Raw genomic sequence first — 10,935 nt, 5'->3', positions numbered from 1 at the left:
TTGGGTCACCGACGGGTCATGACTAACACGGTATTGCGTTGCAGCTGAAAAGTGTACCACAAAACGCGCGTTTTCTGAACGAATGCGTGTAAAAATATGCATTTGTAGAATGCATTCCTAACAGTGTTTTTTTTTTTTGTGGCCCGTTTCTACTGGGGGAAAAACATGTGTTTTTTAATAACCGTTTAAAAACACGTTTTTTTTTGCTCAGCAGAAACAGGCCCTTAATCTTACGGAACCTGAGTTGATATACACAAAATGAAATGGTTTTTGTTGGAATTAATAATTTAAAAAAACAGTCCACACTGAGGAATTGTTTTTTTTTTTAATGATCGTTTTTTTTTATTGATCCTACTGTATCGTACTCGCGCGAATAAGCACCTCCCCTAACGTAAAAATTTCCTTAAGTGCCCCGTTTGAATAAGTGCGGCCCCCCCCCCCCATTTAATTTGAATAAACGCCCCCTCAATAATCCAATCAATCCTGGGACTGTGTATGTTGGCATGGTTTGAGTTATAGTGAATATCAAAATGAGTAGTTATCTTGGACAGATGAGAGCTCCCTGGACAGACAGTATATTTCCAACCTTATCTTCTTGCATTTGCAAGAAAACCTGCAATGATCATACCATCCTGCTAATCTCAATCTCAATCGTTCGATGGCCAACAAGCTAACCACCCAGTAATTTCATCTGCTATTCTGCTGATAATGTACTCACAACATTCTAGTCATGACAAACCATGTTCTCTGGACGATTATCTTTTCCGCTGCACGACCATTCGTAATTTGTGGTTTATGATGTCCTTATATAATCGTTTTTCATTTAAGAACCCCTCGATTTTCATCTATTTCCATAAGCACCCCCTCAACTTCCACTCTGTTTTTATAAGCGCTCCATTTGAATAAGCGCCCCGTTTAATTAAGCGCCACTCAAAAAGTGCAAAAAATATTTTAAGCGCCCGGGCTCTTATTCGCGCGAGTACGGTACTGTAGGCCTACCATGATTATTTTCTAAACTTTCCAATCCCAGTTTGAAAAAAAATTAAAACATGTTAATGCCTTTTCTTTGTATAGTGTGTATTATTTAGCTTGGTATTAATCATTATTAAGTGTATTAGATTATGTCAAAATTAATTTTCTCACTGTAAGGCTATAACCTTCATCACTTTGCATTGCATACTTTTTAACATACTATAGCATGAGTTAATTGTACTAAGTTACAGTATACAGTTTAACTTGTTGGAATACTTTTTGTAGGCAATTAATTTTTTGCACAAGCATCCCTTTTGACCTTTTGTATTCATTTATATTTTTGCTTTTGATATTTGCGCTTTTTGTTTTATTTAGCTTTAATGTAAATTATCATTTATTGTTGCAATGATTTTTTACAGCAATCAAAACAGAAACTAAGCATGTACTTGTCTTTAGTCACATGTTTAAAACGATAGTCTGTTTAAAATGATAGTTTGGATATTTCGGTGACCTAATTACCACAATATCATACTGTTGCTTTTAATTAGATTTCACTTTTGTGTACACGTTTTCTGTATGGACGAATGTTTTTCTCAGTCAGTGATCTATTTTTCAGCGCTTCTGATGGGGTTTTTCTCTATTTTTGTATAGATTCACTACGTAATTTGAAACATGTGATGAGATTTTTGCCATGTACTCCCAATATTTAAAAAAAATAGAGCTCTCTCGGAAAAAAAAATATTGTATTAGTAAAATTCAGTATATTTTATCTTTTTGAAATGCAAAATGAAATCAGCAACTTTAGACCAGCACTGCAGTAATATAATGATATTATAAATTTATAATATTCATACATGAACAATTTGAAACTTTTCATCAACTGGACTTATTTTACGCTTCCTGGATGATTGACAATATATATTTTAGGTCTTTTATTTTCAGTAATAGTAATTTAAACCAATCATATTATCAAATTTTTTTTTCCCTCCAGAGCATGACTTTAAAATATATGGTGCGTCCTATGTTTTCAACTAGTATAAACCTTCTTAGTTACTTTAGTACGAAACTATTCTTGACCACAATTTAGTTGACCCTTTTAGACAGAACAAGTCTGTAGCCATTGCTGCAATATATGTAATGATATTACTTGGTTTCCAGGCTATCTAATGTAAGATGACCGGTAGCGTATTGACCCTTTCAGACTGAAAAAAGGTCCAACAGGGTGGCTTAACTTAACTGTATTGCCATATCATCAGCACTGGTTCGAGTGGCACGCTCACATAACAGTAGTTCTGGTTGTAGAACAAGTCTTCTCCGATAGGACTTCGTAGACTCAGCGAACACAATTGGTTTGTTGTGATAAAGAACCCAGTGCATCTTTTGAGATGAGTAGGGGGTTATCCTGGTCCAAACAGCCCCTGTTGTGGACAGACCATGAAACAGGTTTACATAGGTAGTAGCGCAGACACATAGTGATCCTTTGAGAAGAAGGAGGTTACTGTAAGAGTGTAATAAATTACCATCCTTTCATTACTGTAACATATTCATTACATAGAACATTCTAGAAGTACATTTATGTGATCAAAAAAACAGTGTAAACCACATTGCTAATTATATTAACACATGACACCATGTAGAATCCAAGAGTAATATTTGGAAGCTTCTGGAATCTTGGGTACTCTAGAGGCAATATAAGCCTATTGGTTTATTATGATGTAATGTGACCAATAAGGAACTTGGGTAATATAGAATGCTCTGGAGTGCTAGAGCTAATGTATATAAGGTGAGAGCTTGGTTTTTCTAGAAGCTCTTTTTGAAACATATGTTTATGTGAATGTTGTGTTATTTTGATACCACCGGATTCTTGTTGGAGTTTATACAGAATAAAAGTTTATTTGAGAATTTTGTTACAACATTGTGAGCTGTGTTTATATTTCATATGTCAGGGAGAGGGATTCCTAGTCATTTCTATACCGCTTGGAAATACGGAAATACGTTAAGTAGGAATTCATGACAAAGAGCTAGTCCACACATCAAGCTTTTTGGGACTACTCTACTCTATAAATCAAACTTTACATTACAAACCCATTATAGCGTGCCTACCGTAATATTGCCGTATAGTATTGCAGCCTATGAAAGGGCTAAGTCTAGTCAATGATTGTCTGCTAAAAGAACCATCTTAAAGAAGCTAATTTACCTGTAATTCATTAAAATTACATTGACGTTAATTAACTTTTAAAGCTTTCCCAGTATAAATTTATTGTAATCAATCAGTAATATTATATGGAGGACTTTATGAAGTGAATTTATAATGGTAGCAATGATCACTAGTACACTTTGTACAGAGTGTACGGAGTGGGTATAGCATTTATTGGAAAAAATCATTTTGCATTTGCAGCTTTATCTCCCCAGTAATACAGTAGTTAATGGTAAATTAGGTTGTTATAGCCAATAAAGTGTGTTAATGGTTTCATTAATTTTTAAAATTTAGCCATACATCATTAATTTCGTGAATAGGAAAATAATACTACAGACTCCGATCATTTTATTATATTTTCATTTGAAATAAACAGTTGAAAGAATTTGGTTTATACAATAAAATCTATCTAAACGAAGACTAGTATGTAAAAACATTTTTGACCTTTATTTTTGCCTAAGCCTCACAAAGCGGGTTTTGGAATTAGGTGGTTGGGCATTTAACGGAGCTGTTAGCATAAAATATAGGTAATTGGCTTTATTTGAGGAGCTGCAGTCCGATTTACAGACTTTCCTATGAAAATCCTTGAAATGTAGAATTGCTGATAGTAATAATAATAATAATAATAATATGAATTTATATAGCATATTTTCAGAATGCTGTTCAGTACTCATTAAATAAAAATTGATAAAATACAATAAAAACAGGCAGCATTACACAATCAGATTACAAATTATTATATAGAGAAACTACAAAAATATACTTATAATAGTGTAACTGTATGAACAGAATTATTTGTTTTCTCATTTTTGTCTCATTTTTATTCCATTTATCACTAAACATATTATAATAGTACCACTTAATTAGTATTAAAATTGAATAAATGAGGATTTCACCAAATTTATCAGTAAAAATAATTTACCGAATACCACTAGCTATAATAAGAAATATAGTCCTCATTATAATATTTCAATTCAATTTAAATTTCAAGAACTTTGAAAAATAGGAAAGATACCTTCTTTTTGAGAAACTTAAAGTATTTAGAAAAAATATTCTGACCAGTCAACTTCAATCCTGGCAATAGATTATCTCTAATTCTAAGGTTTCTCTTAATCACTCAAGGTGTTTTAAAATCATAATTTGCCTAAGGCAATTATAGCTTTCTGGATTTAAATTTGCTTTTGAAAATGTGTGCATATAAATTTAATGAACTTACAATATAATATAATATACATTATATAAAAATGTATCATTTATCAAGTTTAACTATACTTTAAAGAGAAAAAAAAATGTGAAAGGCTTTTTAAAGGTGCAAACATACTTACTGTATTCTTTACAAATCTGAATACAATAACCTTTCACTTTTAATTTCTTTTTAGTATAAGTTCAAAAGAAAAAAGTGTTCACTGTGTGTGCATTAAGTCAAAGTTTTTTTTATGGTTAATTGCACATACTTGTGTCCACTGTTTGCCCTAAACCATCACGTCTTTGTGCCTCTGGTTCAATTCCCAGTTGTAGCAGTCTTTCGAGAGAGAAAGCCGTTTCTCATGTGTATGGCATATATCTTATTCAGAAAAAGGAGGAATTGTCAGTTGATACACCATCAGCGGAGGTGCTGCACTGCTGTGCTCTCTATTTTCAAGAGTGAAGTTTATATTACATAATTCTTTATTATTGTTTTACTTGTGCATTACATCATAAAAAAAAAAAAAAAAAAAAATCAAAAAAAAAAAAAAAAAAAAAAAAAAATACTACTACTGTACTTGGGACCTACTAAAATCTTGAATTGCAAGGTGCTGTAAAAAAAGAGTAAAGGTTGTAGGAAGAATATTGATGATTGTACTGTAAATGAATGCTGTTTCTGTAATGAAATAAGTTGAGCTTGATTTGCTGAACGGAATATTAAAGGTTAATAGAATTTTGATGTAGCTGTTAACCAGCGTGATTGACTGGGATGGCATGTTCCGTGGACATCTCATCCCACAATGATAAATCATATAGACATTTAAGATTGTGGCCGTCAATGAACATTAAAGATTAACTGTCTCTTTTGATGAGTTAATAATACACAACAATCAAATTAGATATTTGAATTACTTACTTTCAATGCTATTACCTGAATTTTGAATATATTTTCCTTTTCAAAATTAACATACATATCTTGTTCTTATTAATAATTTTATTATTTTTACAATAAATATTATTTTTGAATTTTGGTCATATTAGTTTTATTATAATAATTACTTATAATTTCTTTTATTTTGTATTTTTATTACTGTAATAATATGATTTTCTCAAAAAATTGTTTCATGTCTTCTTTCTCTTGTGCTTTTTCTGGGAACCTCTATAGAAACAAGTCCTTGGACTTAACAGGGATATCTCCTGCTTTCCATATTTGTTAATGTTTCAGTAAAAAAAAAAAAGCATTAAATATTAACAAAAAACTAATACATAAATAATACCACATATTTGTTGAGTAATACTTTTAATTTGGTTGGTAGACAATTGAAAGTCCTTTATGGTACAGTATTCTCTGGTCACAGGGAGTACTTCAGATTTTAGTAATTTAATTTTAGTTCGTTGTAATTTATTTTTGCTGTAGCGCCTTGAGCACTACTGCTGTGGATATGTGCGCTTTATAAATCTTATTAATTATTAGTACATGTACTGCACCTAACATTTATCATTTTATCTTTTTTTCCAGCCATATATTGTAAAGGAACCAACTGGGAAGATACAGAAGTCGACAAATATGAAGCAGAAGCAAGGTACAGAGATATGCGTCAACGATTTACCAATTGTACCCATGTGAAAGGAAATGTTGAAATTACCTGGCAGCAAAATACATCGCTTAGTTTCTCATTCCTTGAAGACATCCGAGAAGTGTCGGGATACGTGCTTGTCACAAAATCATATTTACCGTATATACCACTGCCTAATTTGACTGTAATACGAGGCGAATCATTATTCAAAGATAACGCTTTATATGTTTCTTATAATTACAACGAAAATCGTACCGTCACCAATGAACAGCAGAATATCGGAATACTTCAATTACAACTTGTCTCATTACAAGGTGAGCTCTTTCAAGTTTTTTTTTTGGTTGTCCTTTTCATCAATTTATTAGTTTTTTAATTCATGTATATTAACTGTTTTTATAATGAATTTGAATTGAATTAATGTAAATACTGTACAATTACTAATTTTTATTTTAGCTTTCTTTTGCCAATAAAACCAGTAATGAATTTTGTGCTTGGCTGTGTTTGCACTATGGGAATGTGTGAGGTATATCATTATTCAAATTATTTAAATAATCTTTGTTATATCCTACTGTACAGGTTAGTTCTAAAGTTCTCAAATAATCTTCTGCTGTTTAACAAGCAGTGGTGGAAATTCCACGGGGGCGAGGGAAGGCTCCCCTACCAAACTATGAGTTTGTCATTTCAGATCTCAGAAACATAATCATATACATTAAAAATGTTTGTGCGAGATATTTTAAAATCTATTAAGTTGGTCATCTAAGCTACTAGACTATGTGACATCTGGGGATACTAAATTTAAGTTATTTCCCCAACCCACTACACAAACATCTCCACCACTGTCAACAAGGAAATCTGTATGTTTAAAAAATTGATGTAGCTGTAGCTTGAAGCTCAACAAAAAAAAAACAAGAACTCTCTCTTCACCATCTCCCGGTCGATATTTTACAAAACACATTTTGAGATCATGAACAAATTTAACGAGCTTCCAAGCGGTCTGGTTGACATTTTTCGGGCATTCATATACATTTCTCTTGTCTCTGTTGACACTTTGCCATTGGCAAAATCCGAATGACTTTGAGAATTCAGTCGGATGCTTTTGTCAATATTCATTGATGTTTGAAAAACAGATTTACTTGTCCCGTGTTCATGATTACATAACTACACTACAATATATTACTTATTGTAATTTATCAATGGATATTCTCTGATGCATCAGGCAAATTGGAATGGCTTATATCACCATTTTCAAAGATTATTTCTAAGGATTTGTAGCGGACGTATCGTTTTTACACTACTGATAGACAAACATCTAATATTAGATAAACATCTTCTTTACAGACGATATTCACTGAAGTTATAATGACTTGCAGCGGAGGTACCTGTAGAACAAAATATAACCTATTCCATGTAGGCTGTCACGTATTCGTGTTGCATTTTAGAGAAACCTCCTATGAATTTTAATTGATCCTAAATTTGTTTCCTGTTATTGTGTTTCATTTATCTCGTCTAATGTAAATTTGATGATTTAAGTTGATTTATTGTACAATAAGAAATCTCCAATATATAGTCAGATAAAGTCTTGATAACTATTAATACTCTTATTTACTGTAAAGGAATGTGTATTTGAAGTCGGGAAAACCTAAAAAAAACTTCTTTTTGTTATTGCCTGATGCTGAACATAAGTGGTGTAAAATGCCCATTCCTTTAAATTTATTATTAACTTTGGGGGTGTCAATGCAAAAAAAAGGGATGTTATTGTAATTATACATCTTTCAATGACATATAAATGAATCTATTCTTACTTTAATTTATTTTGTTAAATTTTGAAACACAAAAGAAAGTTTTAAATAAAATATGGATTGATAAGCACAGTATTACTAGCAAAATGATTTTAATTTTAATTAACTTTTGAAAACAATAACGTAATTAATTAATTAATTTCTAACATAAATTAATTTGTTAATCTTTTTACAATGGTTATGATGTCTAAAATATACAGAACGTACTGTAATTGAAAAATACAAATATCACATTATTATTAATTCCTATACAACAGGGATGGGTATAAAAATCGGTCGGAGTGCCAAAGTGAATTTTTGATCTAACACCGATGTTCCAGTGAGCTTTCAAAACCTCCATGCACTGCTTTTACACCACTTTATTCTCAGTTTCATGTGACTTTTTACATATGATTGGTGTCGGGCCCTTAAAAACAAGGTGTTTTTTAGCTATGTAGCCACATTTTCGCGGACCACAAAAAATTTGCTGTCGGGCCACATTTTGCCCACCTGTGTTATACAACTTGATGATATAAGAAGACTAAACTTTAGTGACTTGTCTTTTTTGTGTTTAGTCTGGTGACAAATGCTATGTTTACTTTTGCTTACATTAATGTATGTAGCATCCCATTCAATATGTTTATAGTGGCAAAGTAGATTAACATGGACATGTCAGAATTCACATGAGCATGCAGTAACTTTCATGTTTGTTGAAATATAAACAACCTGATCTCTCCAATGATTGGCTGAAAGTGTAGTGGGGCGTGTCATTAGTTTACTGTAGCTACTGTAGACCTTGCACTTTTCTAGTCCTCAGATATATTTATAAGCTCGCCCCCAAAAATGAGCCCAATTTTGTTTTAAAGGAACAGAAAATAGCAGTAGTGGCACCAGGTTTTGCCCGACAGGGGGGTCAGTGGTCCCTAACGGGAGGGGGGACGATAACCTCGATGAAAAAAGTGGGCCTGTTCGGGCGTCACTCAAAATCTCTTGAAAGTGTTCCAGTGGTCGAAGCCCCCAAAAAATATGACAATTTAGTGGTTTCAACGGCTTATTTAATCGGTTTTGGGGTCTACTAATACAGGTATGTCAAAATACATATACATTTTTTTTCTCCTGGATCAATTGTGGGTTTTCTCCCCGACGGTGGCTAAGGGCCCCCTCCCGCTGGTGCCACCTCTGGACAATAACAAAATCAATTTGTAACTGCATCTTTAATCATTACTATCTTCATCTACAGTACTGTAGTTTTGCTTACAATCCTACAAGGAATTAACCAAAATGAATTATAGCGTACTACTCTACCTCGTATCAAATTAGCCAACGGCTGATCTGGGATTCTGCCATTTTAATAGATTTTTTTAAGGGCATTTTTGTTCATTAAATGGACTCGGGCTATTAATGGACAGGGAAAATGTGCTACTTTTGAGGCGATTGTTCATTAGCGGAGTTAATGCATACAAAAACATGATCTCAAGTATTGATTAATGTTTAATAGCGAGTTTTATAATCAGACACAATGAGTGATCTGGGACCAAGCTATTTACTGTATCTGTGGTATATGACACGATATACTGTAGATACTGTTTTGTTTAGTCAAAGTGCATCAATACACAATAGCGTGTCAGAAGAATGCTTTTGGCACCAACTGGTTCAAATTTGGTTTCACCTCCAGACGAATGTACTCGTCAGTTTTCGAATATATTTACGCATCCACACTTGCCTCCCAATAACATCAAACCGTCCCAGGGAGCTAGACAAAATATAGCAACAAACCATTCAACGTACAATATAATTTATAAGTGACAGGTATTAAGCTTAAATTTATTTACCGTAGTCGATTTTCAGGCATCCATGATTAATAGACATAATTAAAACTGCATTTAGTAACTAGTTACACAAATACTTGATGTTTCTTGTTGACATGAAATTTTGCATAGCATCAGAATGTAAAAAGCAATGTTTATAAAAAAAATAATTGTGAAGAGTCCCTGGAGCTCCACACTGCCCCCTCCCATTATCCTCTGAGAGTGGCACCAATGTTGTTTCCTACACTCTCTTTAATTTGCTTATAGATAAAAATAAAATACGGTAAATCTGTTTTCATACTTTGTCTAGGTACTAGTTTTTGTGTCTATGCCACAGTAAACAACACCACACATTTCCTGATAACTGAATCCCCATGTGAATACTGCATTTAGTAACCTGTACATTAAGGCAGTATTATAGGCCATATACACACGCTCCCTTCGGGAGCCTATTTTTTGTATGGATTACGAAAACAGACACCTAGGCTTTTGAAAACATAGACACAGGCCACAAAAACTCTGTTTTCAAGTGGGTCTTATGTCGCTGTTGTCAAACATCTCCAAAATTGGGTTAATACTTCAGTAAACGAAGCAAGTGTAAAATCAATTTTATTATTGTATTGAATACTGTCCTGCCAACTGCCAGTGTCATAAAAAAATGGCACCAAGTCTTGGAATGCACTGTCACAACGCAAGCCATAAAGCCGGGTACTCGCTGTGCCTACTGTCATCGGCTGACGTGAAAAAAGGCACGCACAATGGATGATTTTTTAATGAAAATTAGTCTCTGTCATCGACTCTCCGCAGACGGCATCGAGTCATTAAGCTCTGACAGATAGTAGAGATCTGCAGAGGAGATCTGTTCAGCAACAGACAGTCGTACACCCCAGAGGGTTCCCAGCTTTAGTTGCCTTGATAGTATCTGTATTTTGTAGTTTGGTACTATACGTCTGCTACTTTCTGGTGATGCCATTAGTGACCTGTAATTGGTCAAAATGACTTCCATGTTAAGTTCCGCTCTGCCACAACTTCCTGATTGGTAGTTTTCTAGAAAGTACCACAAACGTCATCATTGACCCCTGTCATTACCACGACTGTGTATGTTTGACCGAGTGTAAGCCCAAAGGGCCTAGCTACCAAATTCATTGAAAATCGCGGGGGATAGATGGGGGAGGGAAGGAAGGGCGGGGGAGGGAAGGGCTTATACTCGGGCAATATGCCACCCATGATGTTTTGGATGGAAATCCACACTACAGCATATGTCCTACAATTATTTCACTTACCCTGGCTGTTAAAACGACATATGTGGCAAAGACAAGCCAAACCAGTCACTCGTCGCAAAAATCGATTTTGAGTTATTAATACAGTGTTAGAGAGTAAAATAATAGCTATAAAATGGTAAAAAATCATTCAAATCG

At 33.5% G+C, this 10,935-nt stretch overlaps 1 protein-coding gene across 1 annotated transcript in view; it reads left to right on the top strand.

The window, feature by feature from the left end:
• Positions 1 to 10,935, top strand: part of LOC117107299 (receptor tyrosine-protein kinase erbB-4-like) — a 103,463-nt gene that overhangs the window by 25,026 nt on the left and 67,502 nt on the right. Inside the window, exon 2 of the mRNA XM_033248937.1 lies at positions 5,874 to 6,245. Within this exon, the coding sequence (XP_033104828.1) occupies positions 5,874 to 6,245 (372 nt within the window). The remainder of the gene's footprint in view (positions 1 to 5,873; positions 6,246 to 10,935) is intronic.

Source organism: Anneissia japonica, unplaced genomic scaffold (assembly GCF_011630105.1).
Source record: "Anneissia japonica isolate Jap-2015-1 unplaced genomic scaffold, ASM1163010v1 scaffold211_len1577895_cov191, whole genome shotgun sequence".
Classification (NCBI taxonomy): domain Eukaryota; kingdom Metazoa; phylum Echinodermata; class Crinoidea; order Comatulida; family Comatulidae; genus Anneissia; species Anneissia japonica.
The sequence above is the reverse complement of the archived record's forward strand: the minus strand, read 5'-3'. Positions and strand labels throughout refer to the sequence as shown.